General features: G+C 32.3%; 1 protein-coding gene across 8 annotated transcripts in view; it reads left to right on the forward strand.

The window, feature by feature from the left end:
• TCERG1 (transcription elongation regulator 1) overlaps nt 1-21,337 on the forward strand; it is a 65,515-nt gene that overhangs the window by 41,799 nt on the left and 2,379 nt on the right. For 7 of the 8 annotated variants that reach the window (XR_011971934.1, XM_072630663.1, XM_072630658.1 and 4 more), the window contains 11 exons: nt 1,438-1,598; nt 2,960-3,016; nt 3,339-3,405; nt 5,621-5,756; nt 6,544-6,633; nt 9,000-9,118; nt 11,608-11,758; nt 16,303-16,467; nt 16,684-16,866; nt 19,706-19,885; nt 20,595-20,678. Coding sequence is in view for 6 of the 8 variants with exons in the window: in XM_072630663.1 (XP_072486764.1) it covers nt 1,438-1,598; nt 2,960-3,016; nt 3,339-3,405; nt 5,621-5,756; nt 6,544-6,633; nt 9,000-9,118; nt 11,608-11,758; nt 16,303-16,467; nt 16,684-16,866; nt 19,706-19,885; nt 20,595-20,678 (1,393 nt within the window). In the remaining 2 variants the exon portion in view is untranslated. Of the gene's footprint in view, nt 1-1,437; nt 1,599-2,959; nt 3,017-3,338; nt 3,406-5,620; nt 5,757-6,543; nt 6,634-8,999; nt 9,119-11,607; nt 11,759-16,302; nt 16,468-16,683; nt 16,867-19,705; nt 19,886-20,351; nt 20,499-20,594; nt 20,679-21,337 lie in introns of those variants that run through there. The other variant, XR_011971935.1, reaches the window with a different exon arrangement.

Below are 21,337 nucleotides of genomic sequence, written 5' to 3' on the forward strand. Positions count from 1 at the left end.
ATAGCAATAGCGTTTATATAATGCTTTTAGGTTTAGGAAGCACTTTATATATATGTTATCTCATGTGATTCTCACAACAACCCCTTAAAGGTAGGTACTATTATTATCCACAATTTACAGATGAGGAAACTGTTTATTGACTTACCAACTTTACATTTATGCTATATGTATTTTTATTCATACTTGTTTTCTTCCCCATTTGTAACACAAGCTCGTTGTGATTAAGCACTGTTGTTGGTACTTATATCTACAGTGCCTGGCACAAGATAGATGCTTAATTGATACTTGCTGATGGACTTGTTGATTGTTATAGTGGGAAGAATTCAAGTGGTAAAAATAAAATCACTTATACACATTATTATGAAAAGCTTCAAATGCAACGTTTTCCTCCTTGTACTCATTTTTACATTTGTTGGTAGAATGGCAGTTAGCTCTACCCTCTGATCTTTATGTAGTTTTCTGTAAATTCCATGATAATGTCTGACTTCACATTTGCCTCCAGAGGGCTTCCTTGCACAGAAGTATTTGTCATGAAAAACTGTCTAGGGTGTAGCAGTTGAGCAAATCTCATGAAATGAATTTGTAGTTTAATAATATGGTATTTACATTTTACTAAGAAATACTAACAATAATTATTTATAAAGATATTGCTTAAAGTACATGTAATTGACTACCAAAGATTTTATGGGAAATAATCCTGTACAAGATACCACATTTTAGCGTCTAGATGAAAGAAGTATAGTCTTTCCTATAAGTAAGACACTGAAATATTTTAATTAAAAAATTCTAAGTGTTTCTCAAGAGTCATAAGTCTAAATTTCTTATTTCATGCTCAAAATGAGTTTTCAGCAGGGTCTAAGCCATTGTTTATTTTATTTAACGTGCATATATTTAATGTGCACTTCCTGTTATAGTTAATGTTGGGGGTGTATTAGTACTGCATTATATTTTGTGTAATAATGTGTATTGCTTGGGTCTCTTCATTTTTACAGAGACAAAAACGGAGAGACTTTTCAACAACAGGTTGCATTTGAGCAGCTGATTTTTTTTGAAAATAAATGCATTTATTTGTTCCTCAGCACTCCTTTAAATTTTTCATTTCACAATTATTTAATCATCTTTCATAGTGTGTTGACACTGTACTTTTGAGAGAGCTTTAAATTTAGCATTTTAAAGCTGGAATATCTTAATAAAGATTATGTTTAAATAATCTTTAAATTCTTCATCCTGAAGTTCTTAATGCTTCGTATGTTTTTTTTTTTTTTAGGTAATAACACAGTTATCTTCACATTAGGCATTGAACATGTCTTTTACTCAAAAAGCTATACTTTGTTCTTGTGTTTGGGAATGATTGGATTAGAAAAAAGATTTTTTTTCAAGGTATCATTAAAATAACTACAGAGGGTCTCTAAAAATATAACTTTAATTCATTCTTAGGTGTGTTGTTTGGACTGGTGATGAACGAGTTTTCTTTTATAACCCCACAACTCGTCTCTCTATGTGGGACAGACCTGATGATCTGATTGGAAGAGCTGATGTTGACAAAATTATTCAGGAACCCCCTCACAAGAAAGGAATGGAAGAAGGAAAGAAACTAAGTGAGTGCAAAGTTCAGTGTTTATTCTCTAATATTTAAAAAGTAGTTTCTCAAGTTTTGAGAGAATATGAATTCTTTTAAAATATAAATTTCACTTTTTCACAGAACATAGATATTTAGAATAGCTAAAAAATTGGCTTTGATGTGAATTGATATATCTAAAAAATATTTAAATATGTATCTGTGTACACACACATTTTCTCCCTCTGTCCTCGATGGAATAAGAACTAGGCTTGGTGTTACAGTAGTTTACTATTTTCAACATAATTACCTTAGTTAACATTTCCAGGAAATCGTCCAAGATATATTTGTACTTTGATGAACAGTACTTATCACTAAGACTAGAGTATTAATCACTGGGGTTTTTAGGAGTTATTTTATTTTGACCAGAATTAAAATTGTAAAGCAATCCAAAAATTCTATTTATATTCAGGTTGTAATAATAATTCTTGTTTAGAAAATCATTCACTGAAGTTCCCAGGTCCTTTTATTCCAGAATAGAGTAAATGATATAAAAGATGAAATTTTGGGAAAAAAGTACCTAGAAGGAAAATAATACTTCATTGAAAGAACTCATTAAATTTTATGTTATATACATTATTAGAAAATGAAATAAAACAATCTGTTCATGAGTGCTTAAAAACATTTGTTAAATTGTTTTAGCATTCACTTAAAAACATATCTGAATTTACATTGTAGGAATTTATGTATCAGCACTTCATTGTGCTTCATGAATTCTTGAGGCCTTAATTCTAATCTAAATGAGTGACCTTGCTGCTTGGTGGAATTATTCATTGTTTTGAAAACAAAACCACTTATAGGATATGTAGTATAGAAAGGTTGAACAATTTCATGGATTATACAGAAATTTTATTTTAATTTTCTACTTCCAAAGTTCCTTCCATATCTCCTTAAGAGACTGTTGGACAACTTGCTAATTGCTGAGGACATTTGGAACCCTTTGTTTTCCTTCTTCAGATATGATTGTGTTTATATATGCCTGAAATTAATGAACCATAGCGTCTTTGTAATCAAAGTACATTTTTAAAAAATTAATTTTTGGACACTTGGTTAAATCCCTTGCATTATAAATAACATATATAGCTCTAATAAAACCACAACAAACTAAAAAAATAATCACCTACTTCAACACTTCCATGAATTAGGAAAGGTTTTTATTGTATGGTGAAGTTTGGGCAAAGAAAAAATTTAATTTAATTTTAAATATAACCTGGAAGAAGGGTGGATAAGTAGAAAAGACACAATAATACCATTCTTTACGGAAAGGATTGGCAATTACTTTTAGCAGTAATAAGAAGTGTTTATGTTTATAGGTAACATATTTGTTATGTTTTTTGCCAGGACACCAGACTCCGACCATGCTGTCTATCCAAAAGTGGCAGTTCTCTATGAGTGCAAGTGAGTGAACTAAATATGAATTGTAGTTTAAGAAGACAGATTAAAATAAAAAGACAATAGTAGTATTAGTATTATAGTAAATTGCCTTTATATAGTCCTCTAAAGTTTGCAAAATGATCTTGTAATAATAATCTTTTAATGTAGGTACATGTATTTTGAATACCTATAAGTGGACTAAATTGATCCTGTATTTTAGGGAGTGCATTGCAAATACTACTTCAGAAGAGAGACTTGGTGTTGAAAACTTTGTGCGTAAACATTTAGACTGTTGACTGTTGATATATACCCTTACAAAAAGCTTTATAATAATTTTGTCTTGCAGTTAAAGAAGAACAAGAATCAATAGAAGAAGCAAATGAAGATGAACCAATTAAAGCTAAAAAGCGGAAGTAAGTTAAATCAGAGAAAGTTTGCAAGATTTGTTTTTCCCCCAAGATTGAAATTCATGTGAAGAAAATGCAGTTTTCAATAGATATGATAATAAATGAATTGTTGATAAAAATGAATGATAACTATATCTCATAAGAGTTTTTTTAAATTAATTGTATTACCCTCTGTTTGCAAAATTTAAGGAAGTTTTAGTTATCTAAATGGTTTTTATGAAGCTAGAGAATATAAAGGAACTGGTTATTTAGAACTTTGAGGAAATTAGGAGGCTTGGCAGATTTAAGTTTCTACCCTGAAAACCATTGCAAATAGCTTGGATCTATTCACTCCACAAACATTTATTAAATGGAACACTGTTTTCCTTTATATATCAATTCACCAATTACTGGTTTTTGAAGTAAGATTTACAGATATCTGTAGAGGATTGATTGTCAGACTTGGAAACTGACTTTTGCTTCATAAGAACTAAGGGGAGTAACAGAGATAGTAGTGTTAGGTTGACTAATGCCTATTCTGGACTGGGTTAGATGTGAACATGACATTCTTTTAGGAAGGAGAAAAGAATATTACTGTCCACAAAGTAGTTATAATACAACCATTTGAGAAATGGGTAAATTTGGCCTGTATGTTATTTTTTTTTTAGGAAAGAGATGAAAAAATGATGGAAAGCATAATTGTGGGTTGCCGTTGTCAGTGTACAGGAAATGAGGCTAAGATAACACACTTCTAGTTTTATTTAGATTTATGTAAATTTATAAATGCCATCTTGTAGAATTTGCCACTACATAGCTTGTCAGGTCTTCATTGTTTCTTAGAGAAAGAGCTAAATGCATATATTTCCTGGTTCAGAATATTGATTTTACTTTTATTTGTGGGATAGATAATAAATGTATATGCTCTGGAATTTTCAGTTAGCAAAAGTTACAGAACCCCAGGTCACCTCCATACTCCCATGATACATTATAGTAAGGGCTTCAGTGGGAGGCATTTTATCCCTAACTATATACAAAAATATATTTTTAAATAAATGATTACAAGAAGAATTTTTTTAAAGCTATTATCCTTATAGTTATTATGTTAACTAGTGCTTAGTTTTGAGATCACCATGGTCTCTTAAGATGACATTAAGTGCAAGGACTTGTGCTTACTTTCTGTCTTGCTGTTCATTATGTAGTACACTAATGATAGTTGACTTACCCAAATCCCGTATTTGTTTGTTAACCTTAGATAATTTTTAATCATTGGGTTGGCCTTCCTGTGACAGCTAACATTTCACTCTCTTCCTCTACCCATTTTCTCATTTAAATTGATAATATATACTAAGGAAAAATCTGAACTTAATATTTTCTTTAATAAATTGAGCCTACCCTCTCCAAATAGTTTAATACATTCTAAATACATAGGTATTAGATATTTTTGTTTTAGATTATCTGTTTCACTTTTTAAATTTAGTACATAAAATTGAGAACAGCTTCCTCAAATTGGCTTTAACTCTAATGTCCATTTTTGTAGGAACAAGGAATAGTTGAGTAATGGTTAAAACTATTCTAATCTATACATTTGTATTATTGGGACACCATTAATCTATGGGCCCTAGCCCTTATTCTATATTTCTTATTCTTTGCCCAGAAAGAGAGTAATAGAAGTGCCAGGTAAGTATCTCTCACTTATTCATGTAGTCAAGGTTGCTGATATGTTGTATAAAAATACATGTGTAAAATATTAAAACTTTAAAAATTTAAAGTCACAAATAGACTTTGTTAGATGTTTGATTTTTAATATTTTAGTCACATATAATGTGAAAAGTTCTGGAAATTAATATCTTTGCTGAAGGAAGTAGGAACATACCTTTTTCCTAATGAATTAAAAATCCCTATAGGAACAGTCGTATCTTTTTAATCCAACCAAGAATGTTTTTTACCTCAAAATTGAAAGAGAAATTATATTTCACCTTTCTCTTAGCACAGCGATAGCATTCTTCTGTCAGTCTTACAGTATATTCATTATAATTAGATAACCATTATTATAACAACAAAAGAGTTATTCTTTTTTCTATTATGATGGGATCTGACCTGGGATAGGTTTATTTTAACTAAGAGAAGTTTTGATTTTAGTAAGTGTAGTCTTAAAATTATGCTGTCTTTGAGAATCATCCCTTCATAACTCTGAATTAATAATTTATTTGTCAGTTGATGGCTTTGTGTTGCATTCTTACAGGAAAGATGATAACAAAGACATTGATTCCGAGAAAGAGGCTGCCATGGAAGCCGAAATTAAAGCTGCCCGAGAAAGGGCCATTGTCCCTCTGGAGGCCCGAATGAAGCAGTTCAAGGACATGCTTCTAGAGAGAGGGGTCAGAAAACAATCTTTGGGGGAGATATTTCTGTTTTGTATAAGTAATATAATATGTCTTGCTAAAAGGTCATATCCAAGGTTAGTGATCCTGTTGGGGATGAGGGGAGAAGGGGCAAACATAGCACATAATTTTTTTCTGAAAGCACCTTTTCATGGCCAAGTCTGTTTACCTTAATGCTTATTACTGTCCTTTTAATATACCGTTTTTAACCTTTGTTCACTTTAGGTTATTAAACTATCACAAATTTTATTTAAGAATGGTATTAACATCAGAATAGTAGCATCAGTTGAAGGGATGGACCTTAATTATAATGATTTCTGACAGAATCGTTGATATTATGTGAATTTTCGTTAATGGAATGTAACTGAGAGGGAATTTTAACCTTTTGGTTCCATTCAGAGGTTAATTTGACTAAGTGAAATTGTTCAATTTTAAATCATTACCTATTCTGTAAAAGATTGAAGCAAGCTTGGGAAATCAAAATGCAAATCTTCAAGGCTCTTTTCTGATGTACTGATTTTTAAAATGTCACCCAGTAGTGGTTATTTTAATTAGGTGTGTGTTATAGCTATATAATTACATAGAAATGTTCAGAGCCAATTAGTGGGAAATTTGCCATTGCTTACCTCCCACTGCTTGTCATTTATTAGTGATGGAAACTTCAGTATGTTTTTTGTCATTTCTTTTTAAACAGATGTCCTGTAGATTTCAAGAAAAAATTATACTACCTTTGTATTTTAGAACAAATTTAATGATTAGGCAATACCTCTTTTTTATTTTAAAGGTTTCTGCCTTTTCAACATGGGAGAAAGAGCTGCACAAGATAGTTTTTGATCCACGTTATTTACTTCTTAATCCTAAAGAGAGAAAACAGGTAAATGGCAGTTATGATTCATTTAAATACTATTTCCCTCAGAAGAGACAAAATTTTAAAATAACGGGATTTAAAGCAATCCCTGTATCCCCGTTCTCTGATTTTCCCAAAGTCCTGATAATTTTTGCCCTTCCCTTCCGATAAGAAAAATTACACATATACATAGGTATTTTAAAAAACAAAAGCGATATTTTCAAATATTTTCTCCTGGAATTTGAATATTTTCTTTTTAAGATTCCTTATTACAACCAGGCTGTATTTATAGGTACTATTCCAAATGCACCCTTAAGTCAAATAAATTAATCTTTTCATTTACGTGGTAGATGGATTGTGATGGTTGACATTTTGTTCGCTACCATAGTATGAGCTTAGATGTATTTGGTAGAAGCAACTTGCCATTTATGATGTATTGATTACAGATGTTTGGATAACATTTTCATTTGTCTTCTAACGCATTTGAATGTGCCTTCCTATCCCTTATAATAACATTTGGCTTGAATGGATCTTCCCAGTACTGCTCTATTATCTATATGACTTTATTGCTAGAGCTTCCCAGAATATGTTTCCACTTTAACAAAAGCTTTTGTGCCTATAGTTGTTAAATGTATTATATGCATTTCAATTATTCAATGACGTACATAAAACAGAGTACAACCCCTCCCCCCCTTGGAGTCTTCCTTTGTATGATTTTTGTTACAAGTTTTACTCATGGAAGTGTAAGTATTAAAACAATATTAGTCACGTAATGCTTTCTGATTGGAAGGATTTACTATATCTCCTTTTAAAAATAGAAATATTCTATCCTCCTCCCTCTCCTGGGCTCTTTCTATTCAGGAGTAAAGTTAGAGAAGTTAGTGATACTTTAACCTTAAAGCAGGGTTGTATTGGAAGAGAAAAGGTATTAGGCAGTGGTGTGATATTTCAATCATACCATTGTCTGAAACTCATCATCTCCAGTTGGTTTTACACTTTCTAAACTATGTAATAGTCTCCCTGAGTTACATAGGTTTCACAGACTTATAAGGGGTAAAAGTGTCTTCAAACTCCTCCTCCTTGTAAGCATTTATATAGCGCTTTAAATTTTGCCAAGTACTTTACAAATGTCCCTTTTGGTCTTCCCACTGATCCTATGAGGTAGATGCTGCTATTATGCTCACTTTATAATTGAGGAAAATGAGGCAGGCAGAGCTTAAGTGACTTGCCCAGGGTTTCACAGCTAACAAGTAAGTATCTGAGTCTGAATCTGAACTCAAGTGTTTTTGACTGTAGTTCTAAAACATCCTCCCCATCCCTCAGTCAGCTACCTCTTATTTTAGAGATTACTTAGTCTAAATCTTTCATTTTACAAATGAGGAAACTGAAATACAGAATAAGTGATTTGCCCAAGGTCTCCCAGTAGCAAAAACGTGGATCAGTACCCAGCTCTGTTGATGTCTAATCTAATTCTTTCTACCAGGTCACTCTGGCTTCTATTTTGCTCTTTTGGGCATTAATTATGTGTATATAGGCAAGTGGCCAAATTATTATATTATTGGAATTCCTATAGTTTCATCAAAGACTTACTTAGAATCTTAGAGTTACTTGAGTCTCAGAAAAAGATTGGTGGCCATACAACACAATGAGTAAATATGTCAGTGGTGAGAGTTGAAGCTAGTTTTGCCTGTCTCCAAATCTAGAATGCTGTGTACTGTTTCACACTAAAATTCACTTGTTATAGAAAATGTTAATATTTTCTTTGGTGTAGAAATTGGTAAATTGATGAAATATAGTGAACTTATATAATGAATCCCAAAGTACATCTTGGAGCAATTTTTACTTTATCTTGTATTAATTTGTTTAAAAAAGAAAGAAAAAGATCCAAATAGATCCAAAAGATGTCATTCCTTTATTACATATTCTTGTACATGACTGAAAACATAAAAGACTGGGAAAGGTTTTATGTTCTTGGTTCCCGGTCTAGTTTCATGTTTATGAAAGTTCATTTTTTAGTCTACTCACTGCCTTTCATTCTGTTTATATTTTAAATACTACTGTGAGGTTGCCATTTGAAGTACATTTGTTCAGTTTTGTCATTTATTCATTCAGCAAGCATTTACAGTGAGCCAAAGGATATACTATGTGCTGGGTATACAAAGGTGAAAATGAAATGGTACCTGTCCTCAAGGATCTTATAGTCTATTGGGGGTAAAGGGGGGAGAGCATGTGCTTTGAAATTTAAATGCAAAATAATTTCTGGGAGGAGGGCATGAGCACCTGGAGGCATCAGAATAGGTTTCTTGTAGGAGGGAGTAAATGATGTATTAGCTAGCTTGATGGTTTCCTTACCAACATTTATGTCTTATTTATCAAATTGGTTAATATTATAGGTTTTTGACCAATACGTGAAGACTCGAGCAGAAGAAGAACGAAAGGAAAAGAAAAACAAAATTATGCAAGCAAAGGAAGATTTCAAGAAAATGATGGAAGAAGCAAAGTTTAATCCAAGGTATGTGGGTAATTTCCGTTTAGAAGAGAACAGTTTTATAATCCTCTTTTTTCTTTTCTGTATCATTTTTAAAATGTTAGTATGAATTAGGAGATTTAACCATTTTAAATTTTTAGGAGATATATAAACATCTCCTTTAAGTACAGTGTAATTTCAGTTGCTGTGTGGATATATGTAGATTATTGTTGCTGAGAAAAGTGGGTTATTCAGTTTTCAGAACTTCTTCAAAGGAATAAATTTTAATCCATATGAAATATCACCATACATAATGCTTATTCTTCTTTATTAAAGTATGTACAATTATTGGGTTGTGGAACGGTATTTATTACTGAAAACATTTAGTGAAGACCTTTTAATTTCAAATTCATGTCATGGGTTTGATGTACATGTTTCAGTTATTTGTGAACAGAATATTGATTATACATATAATGCTGAAGAAAATTAAATGATCTATGTTTATGTTCCTTAAAACATAGTCATGAATTTGAGCACTAGTATCAGAATTAGAATTATCTCTAAATAAATGATATATAGATTTGTTGGAAGATAAGGTATTTATAACTTAACAAAAACTAAATACCTCAAATAGTTGGTAACTGCCAGACTTCTTTCCTTAGGTATGAAATGCTGAGATATGAAAATGGAGACTAAATAAAATCTTAACAGCTTTAGAATAAGTATCCTTAACGGGGAGGAGAGGAAGATAAGAATGGATAACAAGCAAATGTTGCCTTTTGTTGCCTTTGAAATGTTTGGTTATGGTAGAATTGATGCTTTGAGAATGACCTAAATAGCTCCAGCTATTGGTGTATTTCTGAAATTTGTCTCCACAAATAGAAAAATTAGTGTCTCTCCTTTTTCACATATCATTGATGTAACTTCCTTATCAGCAGAAGAAAAGTGGTCTGCATGGAGGAGCATGACTCTTTATCCTAGTTCCACTGCAGAAGCTAATCTTAGTCTATATGGGTTAGTACTTGTGGGTGGAAATGTTGAACTGATGAGGTTTTAGTGCCTTTAAAGTCCATTCCTCAAAGGATCCATTGGGCCTGCTAAAAAAATAAGCCAAGAAAATCTCAATAGCCTTGTTCTCTAGGAAGTTGTCAGAGGGTCATGGCCCATACTTGTTACTGCAGAGCGTAGGGTCATTTTAACTAAGGGTTTCAGATAAGACCATAATTGATGATTCCTTTTGTTTAGCTTAGGTTACAGTCAATGGGGATTTCCATGTTTGTTTTAAAATGGTTCTTTTTCTGAGATGTTTAAGAATGTAGTGCTACTACCCTTTTTTCATTTAGGATAGTGTTCCAGAAAGTTGTGTAAGTATTGGAATCTTAAACTTTTAAAGAATTAATTTTCTTAAATTATAGTAGTGTTTGTTGTTTCCTTTTCTAATATTTCTGAGTAGGATACTAAATCTTTAATGTTTTTTGTTTTTCTTGTGTGCTAAAGGTGAACTTTTGCTGCGACATATCTTTGTTACATTAATTAAAACTTCACTGTGATTTCAAATATATCATATTCATTTTTCAGACCAAATCTATATCTTGTCCTATGGCTGAAAATTGAATCAAAGGATGTGTTTTAGAGTTTTGTTTAAAAAAAAAAAACAAAAAAAAACTACGTACATGAAAGACTACTAGGACCTTATTGAGACTCTGAAAAGGGTTGAAAATTTTAGCTTTTGTGCTAATTATTATGAGATTCTTAATGTTTGGTTAGTTTTAGAGTTCAGATTCCTAGATTAGCCAACCAAAGTCATAGGATTAGTTTTTTGATAATAAGATATAATAGATTTTTTTTAGTTTTGCACATAAAGGAAAATGTATTTTATTATCCTTATTAGAATTCTATCATCAGTTGAGTTTCTCGTTGCTACTCCCAAGATAGGTTGGCTGTCAGTGAAGTATGTATAAGCTGCATATTTTTCTACACCTGTGCAGGTTGGTGATTGCAATATTATCCATGAAAACATTCTTTCAATTTCTACTCTTTGCTGCCAGGTGAAGGTTTCAAAATTCTGTCAGTCCTTTTTAAATGTATATAGGATATAAAAGTTACTTTTCATTTTTAGTCTAGCTTGGTTTCTGTACTTTCTTTCTTTGGGCCTTAGTTTCCTCATCTGTAAACTTGAGGGACTGTGAACTAGCTGATCTGTTAAGATTCCTTCCAGCTTTAACATCATTTTAAAGCAGTCTTTTGAGGAAGTTTTGTGGGTAGATATATATTGAATACTTGTCTTTTGTTACGATGTGCTTCATTCTTTTCCTCTGTGTTAATGCTTGAACAAGTACATACTTATTTAACAGCAATTCTACTGTCTACCTCTTTGCTACTTTTGGTAGCCCAGTGTTTATTATTTATAGGCAGATGTTGGGGACCACATTTCTCTGGCATATATTCTTAAAGGAAAACTGGCATTTTCTGCTCTACTTTTCCACCAGCAAAAACAACTCTACCAAATTAGCACACTTACCATTTTGTTACAGAGCTACTTTTAGTGAATTTGCAGCCAAGCATGCTAAAGACTCCAGATTCAAAGCAATTGAAAAGATGAAAGATCGAGAAGCCTTATTTAATGAATTTGTAGCAGCTGCAAGAAAGAAAGAAAAAGAAGACTCGAAGACCAGAGGTGAGAAGGTAAGGTGGTTTTAGTTCCAGTGGTGTGATTGATGGGAGTATGAATGGATAGTGACTAAGCCGGTGCTGGGTTTCTAGTACTTCAGTTTATGGGATAGTTCAACAGTTTTACAGATTCAGTTTGGCTTTTAATTATCTTCTAAAATTTCATTGTGTAAGTCTTCCATCATCTTATAGGTAGCATTGCATAGATTAGTAACTTTTAAGTGAACTGTGTTGTTTTGTTTAATTTGTCTAAGATTTAGTTTTTTAAAGGCAAATAGTGACATTTTTAAGGTGATGAAAATGAGAAATTTTTTTTTGACCTGGAAAACCCAGAACTAGTTATTTTCATGCCTGCCTACTCAGTGGTAGCAATACAGTTTCAGAATCCTTTATAAGTGATAACATTTAAATTTCAAAGATTTTTTTTTATCTCTTTCCTGTGAAAAGGTAGCATTTTAGAGATTCTTAATCTTTCAGTAAACATATCTTACATATAAATTACTGCTTATCAAAATTAAAGGTCGACCATTAAATTTTAATGAATTCCAAATGTCATTTGACAGCAATGTCAGGTGTGGAGCAAGAGCTCACCACTGGGAAGGCAGGCTGGCAGGGAGGTGGCATCAGTAGTGTATCATCAAAACATGCAGCCACCCTCCTTAATGTCCCTGTATGTTGTGTGAATGGAGAAAAATAACCTCTGGAGCCTAATCATTCTTGACATTTGAAATTGCTAACACTCTCTAAAGTAGAAGGAATGCAAATTTGATCTATTAGGAGATGATGAGAAGAAAGCAGCCTTGGTTCTGGGAAATAATACTTTGATATGTAATATTTAAAGCAGTATGATAATGGTATACTTGTAATTTCAATGACATTTGTAGTTAAATTACTCTTGTCAGAATTATTTGAGTTTTCCTAATTAGTTGTTTTATTGGGCTTCTGTCAAAGTAAAACTGTTCAGAAGTACTTTTACCATTTTCTGTAAATGATTATGCTTCCCAGAGGAAATGACACAATTACATATCATATAAACATTTATATACTGTATTGGAACCATGCCTATGGAATTGTTAAATTACTTTTGAATTTTAGAAATAGTCAATTTCATGAGTTAAAGGAAAGATAAATAAGCTGTTTGTTTTGATATTGCATGACTGTTCTTAGACAAGTTGATTGTTTCTTTTTGCATTTAAAAGTACTGTTCTTTTTCTAAAAACCTTTTGTAACCATTTTATGTATTCTGTTTTATAACAAGTGGATAGACTTTACAGTTTTGTGCTGTGCGGCCTGTCAATCAGTTCAGTCTGACAGCTGTCAATCACTGACACGCAAAGTATTATGGGATTCCCTAGTGAGGAAAGAATTGGTATCTCTGTGTGGTGACTTTAGCCTCCCGCAGTTCCGGTACTTTACATTTTTTTAGTTTTTTTCCTTGTGAAGTGATGAGAGTTGTATCCAGAATGTGTTAACTGAAAAAAAAAAATTAAAGAGACATTACATCTAAATACACCTAAAATATTTTCAGCCTTATTTTCTTTTGCTTTTAAACTTTTAATTCTTTAAGAAATTCTAACTTTGATCTTGTGCCATTAAAAATAAGGCGGCAAATGATGAAGTGAAGCTTTCTCAGCCAGTATTAAGTTTGCAAATTTAATTATTAACTATGGATTCTACACAGAAATCTTTAAAGTAAGGGTTTTAATACGGTAGGTTTCACTTTGCTATATTGAAAAGTGAGGTCAGTAAATACTTAAGAGCATTTTTGTTAACTACTTTGATATTTTTCTTTTAAAAATATGGGGACATCTGTTTTCACTCTAAATTTTATTATGTTTTTGGATAAAAAGACCAGTAACATGAATCTGTATGTTGACAGTAATCATTTGTAACTTTACCTAGTCTTATGACTGTGGTCCTTGCTTTTGTGGCATTAAAATGTTTCATTTAAATAGCTAAAATAGCCATGTTTCAAAAATTACTTCCATGTTTTATGCTCTGGTCTTATTTTAGAATCCCTGAAAAATATTATCTTGCTGATGCAATGTATGCTCCTGTATAGACCTCTTCATTGTAATTAAAAAGAAAGAGCTGCGATTCCAAATGCTTTCCATTTTAGTTTGTGGACCACAAGTCTCTTCCGCATGTCTGTAAATAGTGGGCATTATATAGTCATGTTTTTTTTTTTTAATCTTGTGGAAATGCCCTTGAAATGTAATGGATGCTTTGGTTTTTTTTTGCCATAATAACTATCAAGGCAGTTTTGGTTTTTTCTTTGTAGAAATTGAGGAAACAGCTGCCTTAGAATTCTTATTTATGAATAAAGTGACTAAATTTTGGTGATTGTGGCTTAAGAATTGGCTTGTAAATCTTACTGATAGTGCATCTTACAGGAAGACCTACCTCTAGAATTGTGAGTGCTTCAGATATGCTATTTCTCCATCATGTTGTAAAGTAACTTGATTTTGAGTCAGAAATTTTTTCTAGGTCTTTCCATTTAGTAAACAAATACTGTTATTTGTAATGTAAGGAGAGACTTTCCTTCTTCCTCAAGTAGATAAGAATGCAACCATTCTCAAAGAAAAAAAATTAAGGGAAAATGGGAGATAATTGGTTGCAGTGTTACTAGGAAGCATATTATGTGGATGTCAAGGCATAGTTTTTCAACCGCAGCTAACAATATGCGATTTTTACCAGCTATTTAAGTATTTCCCTTGGAATAGTACTGAGAATAAGCTAGTCAGGATTAATCCTTCTGTGAAAGGAAGATGGAATTTTATTGCAAATAGTTTACGGTGTTTCTTAGTTACATATCACACATTTAAAAAAAGAACCCAAAATACAAACCAATGCCCTTACTTTATAGGCTTCACTTAGGCTATTTGAAAGTGCTTTTAATTTGTTTAAATTTCTATGGCTTAGAAAGATTCATGTTTGGTACTGCTTGCATGTTCTATTTTACTTGGAAAGCCAGTTTTCATGTAGTGAAATGTTTCAGAGGTTTTATATTCATTTTGTCAGATTCATAAAAGGCAGACTAAATGATGTCTGATTTGCTATGCTGTATTTATCAACAAATGGTTTCTTGATCTCTCTTGAATGAAAAGATCTTTAATGATTCTGATTGACCTATACCTAATTATAAGTCAAGTTCTGTAGTAGAAATGCCTGCAGCTGATTGGTTCTACCTTTTGATTCACTCTATTACATGGAAAAATCTGTTTTATAGTTTATTTTAAGAGTCTTGGAACCTTTCAGTTGTCTATAAAGGCACATAGTTTCTCATAGATCAACATCAGTTTCCCTTTTTAATCCTGTAGTGTATGGTAAATGAGAGTGGGGTGGAGGTAATGGATTTGGTATATGGTGGTGGGGAGTACTTAATTTATTTTTGTATCCACATATCTCCATATAGTGATGAAATAGGCCTGACTCCACTCCTGATTTCTCATTCCTTGGAACAATAGGGTCTGAGAGAGATGTGAAGGCAGCATGTTTAATACCTGGGGGAGATGTATACTTGGTATTGACAGATTCTGAAGGGAGTCTTAAGCTCTTTTGTCCAAAAAGATATAAGCTGCCCTGAATGACATCAAGAATGAGAATACCAAGTGAGGTATATAATTCCCCCTAAGGGCATAAACATACCTCAATTTTATTTCCTTTTTTGTTTAGAAAAAGGTGTTTCTTTGTAGCAGTATTAAAGGTTAAACTGTCATTTAGTATCTGTGATCTGATCTGGTACCTTATAAGTAAAATTCATGGTCTGTTTTGAGTTGCAGTAGGAGTAAAAGAATACATATAGTACTAGTAAGGAGAAAAATACAATCCAAGCTTTCTTAAAATAATTACAACATTATGGCAAACATATAAATATGGGAATGTTGGTTTGCATTTGTCATTTAGAATCAGGGTATAAATATGTTTTTCAAATTCCAAAATTTGACTTGATATGCATAATATTATTTGTTATTACTATCTCCCTATCTACCACATTTCTTCTTAAGAATCTTAAGCACATGAGGATTCTGTTTTGTCTGCAAAACTTAACAAAAATCTACTAAGCCTCCTTGTTTATATAAAAAAAGAAAAATTTTGCCATGTTACTTGTAAAAAAAAAATTTGTTACCATTATATGAAACTAGTAAGTATTTCATTGCAGCTCATTAAAAAGATTTAGCAAAAAATCAGTCCTTGGTCAAAATAAATTTGTACTTTATGGGAACATCTAAGACATAAAAATTATAATTGTGTAAGAAATTATCCTCATTTGGCTTAAATATTATCCACGAAAGAAATAATTCATCTTTGCTCTGGTAGATCTCAGTCAAGAACTTTTATGATTTAGCAGACTTAAAAAATTAAAAATAAAAACAATTTGCTATCCTCTTTTCCTAAAAATTAGTCAACTATAGATCAGGTACTCTGCAAAATTTTACATATTTCTCATCTTTAAGGTAAGTCAGCATTTTTTTTTTTCAAGTAGCAGTTATTAGTAAAATAATTTCTTACAGTGTGCTATTTTTTTTCCCCCATTTCATATCCTGTTTAAAATGTAGATTAAATCAGACTTCTTTGAACTACTATCTAATCACCACTTGGATAGTCAATCTCGATGGAGCAAAGTAAAGGACAAAGTAGAAAGTGACCCACGTTACAAAGCAGTAGATAGTTCATCAATGAGAGAAGATCTTTTTAAACAGTATATTGAAAAAATAGCCAAGGTACAGTATGTAATTATTTATAATGCTTTATACATCCTTAAGTGGTTAAAAAAAGTATATTTGGCATGTTCATCAATACTGTTTTAATTTATCAATAGAAATGTATTTTGAAATGCTTTTTGGAAATTTATATTCTTAAGAACTGAATTTGAAGAAATGTTTGACAGGCTAGTTAATCTGATGGAGTTGGTGGAAATATAATCTTGCTTTTTGTAGAATTTAGACTCAGAAAAAGAAAAGGAACTGGAGAGGCAAGCCCGAATAGAGGCAAGTTTACGGGAACGGGAGCGAGAGGTTCAAAAAGCTCGTTCAGAACAAACAAAAGAAATAGATAGAGAAAGAGAGCAGCATAAACGTGAAGAAGCAATTCAGAATTTCAAGGCTCTTCTTTCTGATATGGTAAGTATTAAATTTATTTCACTTTCTTTGTTAATTATATTCTGTGAACCTTTTTAGGTTTTACTTTATATTAAACTTAACTGTAAAAGTTGTATCATTTGGTAAGTTATTTGTAAAACTGTAAATATAAGGTGGGGGTCACTATTACACTTTATTTTTCTAGCAGACAGCAATAAATAGGTATTGATAAAATCACTTTTCAAAAATCAAAATACTATTGATACCAGAAATTTCTTTTTTCAGCCTTTTTTTTTTTTGTTATAAATCTTTCACCACTATTCATCCTTCACTATTCTGATCACCTTTTCTGCTTTTTGCTCTCTACAATTCTCTTTCATTTTTTTTTTTTCATTTCTTGTCTTTTCTGTATGGCACAGTGGAAGGAATGCTGGATTTAGAGTTGGAGGACTTGTGTTCAAATCTCACTTGCTCTACTACCTCTGTATTCTTGGGCAAGTTAGCTGTCATTTAACTTTCTGTGCCTCAATTTTCTTATCTGTAAAATGAAGAAGTTGTACTAGATGGCTTTTCAGGTCTCTTCCTAGTCTATGTCTCTGATCTTGTGATGTTTTTATATATTTTCTGTTCTTGATTTCAGCTCTTGATTATTTTGGTTGCTGCTCATTTTCAGAGGCAGTTTTGGTTGTTTCAGCTTCGTGATTTCTTTAGATGGTTGAGGGTGCTGCTTAAGTGGAATAGTAACATGTTATGGTTTTACGAGGATTCAAAAAATTCTCATTTATGCTTCCTCATCATTTGTCTACTTTTTGCTAGAATATTTTGGGGAATCAAGAGTTTGATAAACGTTTTCAAGTTCACAAAAAGATTAATGAACATGAGAGTTGTGTATTAGCTTTTACTGCCTTTCTTTTTTCTACATCGAGTTCAATAGCATTAGTGAGCAAAAAAAGCCAGGATTTCTCTCTGTTGAAGGAAAGTTCCCAAAAACTTATTTATAGTTCTCAGGGTATTCAGCTTTTTGAGTATGCTTCTTGTGTTTTCATTTCTTAATTTTACATAATATGCTGGTGTCTTAAAGCAGTTTTATTCTCATTTTACTGAAAAACCTACTGATTCTTTGAAAAAGTAATTTACTATAACAAATTCCACTGCATTGCACTCCATATATTTTAGTGCTGAAAGGATCCATAATTTCATCATCATAGATACTTCCTTCAGTAACCTATTTATAACTTACGTAGTTTTTCAGAGACACAGAATACTGTAGCTGAAAAATTCATTATCCTGTAAACTTAGATTTTTCCTTCTTTATTCAAAATCTTTCCACCTTGATTGTAAGACCTTGTTTAAATATTAGCTCTACAGATAGAACTTTCAAGACTATAGGTTTATCTTCATGTGACATTGAGACGCTCGGGAAGAATTTTAATGGGTTCCTTTCATATTCTTTTTAATTTGATATGTTGTCGTGTGCCACACTTCATATTTTTAAATGCAACACTGATGGCATTTAGAATTTGCAGTTTGTTTTTGAGGGCTATTTGATTGGGTGTGTAAGTTCTGACAAGGCCCACTAAGCTGGAAAGTCTTCATTTATAGTCCTGGTGAGAACCATATTAGCCATTTCAGTTCAACAAACATTTATGCAGAGTCTGCTGTCTTATAAGGCATATCTCGGTCCTGGGGAAACAAAGGCAAATAATGAAACGGTCCCTGCCATTAAGTTTACATTCTCTTGGTGGGTATTCAACATTGTACACAAGTGAGTATGTACAAAGTAGTTTTAAAAGAGATAAAGTACTAACAACTGGAGGATCAAGAAGGGCCCTGTATAGGAACTGACATATGAACTGTGCTTTGAAGGAAGCTAGATGTTCACTGAGGGAGGTGCAAGTGAGGAGGGATTCTATTCCTGACATGGGGACTATTTGTGCAAAGACAGGCAGATGGGAGATGGAGTATAGTGTACAGAGAGTATTTAGTAGACCTAAAGACTGGAATTAGGTTGTGCATGAAGCTGAGTAATAGGAAATTCACCTGAAAGAGTTGAGAGTTAGATTATAGAATGCTTTAAATGTAAGACTGGGAAGTTTGTTTGTTTTATCCTAGAGGCAATGGGGAGCCCCTGATTTTTGAGTAGTAGGGTGACATGGTCAGATGTGTTAAGGATATCATTTTGAAAGCTGTATAGAGAATGAATTTAAGAGAAAAGAGACTGAAGTCGGGAGACAGGAAGACATTGCAGTAGTCTAATGAGACTAAGATGTAGGTAGTATGTGAAAGAAGGAGAGAAAAGGGGGATAGGTGTGAGATGCTGTGGAAGTAGTATTGACAAAACTTGGCAACTGGTTAGGAATAGAGATTGAGAGAAGTAAAAGTCATGGATGACTCTTAAGGTTGTGAACCCTTGTGACCAGGAGGATGGTGATGGTGTGAAAGAGAAAATGGGGAAGTTTAAATATGAGATAGGTTTGGGGTGAAAAAAATGAGTTTGGTTTTAGACATACTGAGTTTTACAGTTTGTAAAAATCCAGGTAGGAGAAAGGCAAGATAAGAAATTTGGATACCAGGAGATTATTTTGACTCCTCAAGATTCATGTACTAAGGAGATTGGAATCTGCCATATTAATAGTGAAACTCATGAAAATCATGAATCTTGAAGTAATTTAAATATTCCACTGATCATCAGTGAGGATGTCTCCTTTTCATAGGATGTGTTGTTTTAATCTTATTTTCTGAATGACCTTGGTGTTTAAATATTGCATTTGAGGTTTCTCATTTTCCTTAGGTTAATCAACTTGACATTTATTTGAATGAAATATGAAAAGGTATCTGAGTTTGGTGAAGTGTGAAATTTCCTTTTTTTCTTCCTTCAAAGGTTCGTTCTTCAGATGTGTCATGGTCTGATACTCGGAGAACTCTCCGAAAAGATCATCGATGGGAATCTGGCTCTTTGCTAGAAAGAGAAGAAAAAGAGAAGCTTTTCAATGAACACATTGAAGCACTTACCAAAAAGAAGAGGGAACACTTTAGACAACTTCTGGATGAAACTTCAGCGGTAAGAAATGGATTCTTACCTATTTGTTACGTTTTGTTTTAAGATAGGAATAGCTAAATAACTTGGAAAAAGGAAATATAAATTTTGACAGTTATGGTCTTTAAATTTTTATTTCTGCTTCCTCAAAAATTTTTTTATTTTACTTTTCCCTTCTCCATTTTCCCCATTTTAGAGAAACCTTGAGGTAATTTTTACTCAGCTGCCCTTTTCAGAGATTTTGTTTAGCTTCTTTTCAAGTTTCTATGTTATGTTTGTTCCCATAGTTAACCAGAATATCCTTTCGTGTGATTATTGATCACCTCTCTTGGACTTAGGTGTCCTTCCCATCTCTATTTTTGATTCATTATCATGGCCCATTTTCCTGCAGTTTGTGCACGTTGTTATCCAGGTCTTGCTCCTAAGTAACTGTTCTCTTTTTGGTGAATGGTATCTTCAAAAGTTATGATGTTTGCCCATGTAAATGCAGGGTTTGCAGGTGAAATGTCTTAGGCCACCTTGAAAATATGGCCATGAAAATAACTCTTGTGGCAAGCCAACAAAAAGAAATTGCATTAAAGCTGCCTCACTGTCCCTAACTAGTCCTGTTACGCTTGGGCATTACAAGAGATCTCAGGTCAGTGTGTAATATTATGTACCATATGTGCTGCAGTTTGAGCTTCTCAAAAGAGTAAGCCACATTTATGTTTTTATTTATTTGTCTTTTTGAAAGATTACGCTCACATCCACTTGGAAAGAAGTTAAAAAAATTATTAAGGAAGATCCACGGTGCATTAAGTTCTCCTCCAGCGACAGAGTAAGTTGTAAAATTTGTTTTCGTTGTTATTTGTTAAGTACTTTGTAATTAATCACTGGCAATTATAAATACTAATTGAACAACAGTACCACTTGCCAATGATTTGAGTCCATAGTTTAGGCTGCCTTATTACACAGTAATACTACCAAACATGGTGATGATGGTGCTTGTTAGTGAAGTGTTTTTTTATCTTAATTTTAATCCCATAGTCTGTAGCTTCTTCTAATGATAAAATACACAGTAGAAATTTTTTGAATAAAAATCTTCAATTCCTGAAATTGAACCTATGTGGATTTAAACTACATGTACTGTTAAAGATGGTGGCTTGAACGTATGATATCCCTTAACATATTACTATGTCCAGTACAGGTTCAGTAAATGTTATTTTTGTATATTTGTGTCATGTGCCATGAAAACATTTTATGAATATTTGTCATTGTATTGCTTTAATTATTGCATGGTATTAATTTCAAATTTTTGCTTCTTTCGACTGTGAATTTGTAATGTTTGAGAATTTTAAATGTGTAAAAATTTATTGTACTATATCTTATTTAGATGTAATATACTTTACTCTGATTGAATCAATTTGTTGCATAAAATAATTGATGTTAGTATTAGTAATGGAATTCATAAGCTGTTGGTTCATTTACTAAGTATTT

This window comes from Notamacropus eugenii, chromosome 1, assembly GCF_028372415.1.
Source record: "Notamacropus eugenii isolate mMacEug1 chromosome 1, mMacEug1.pri_v2, whole genome shotgun sequence".
Lineage (NCBI taxonomy): Eukaryota > Metazoa > Chordata > Mammalia > Diprotodontia > Macropodidae > Notamacropus > Notamacropus eugenii.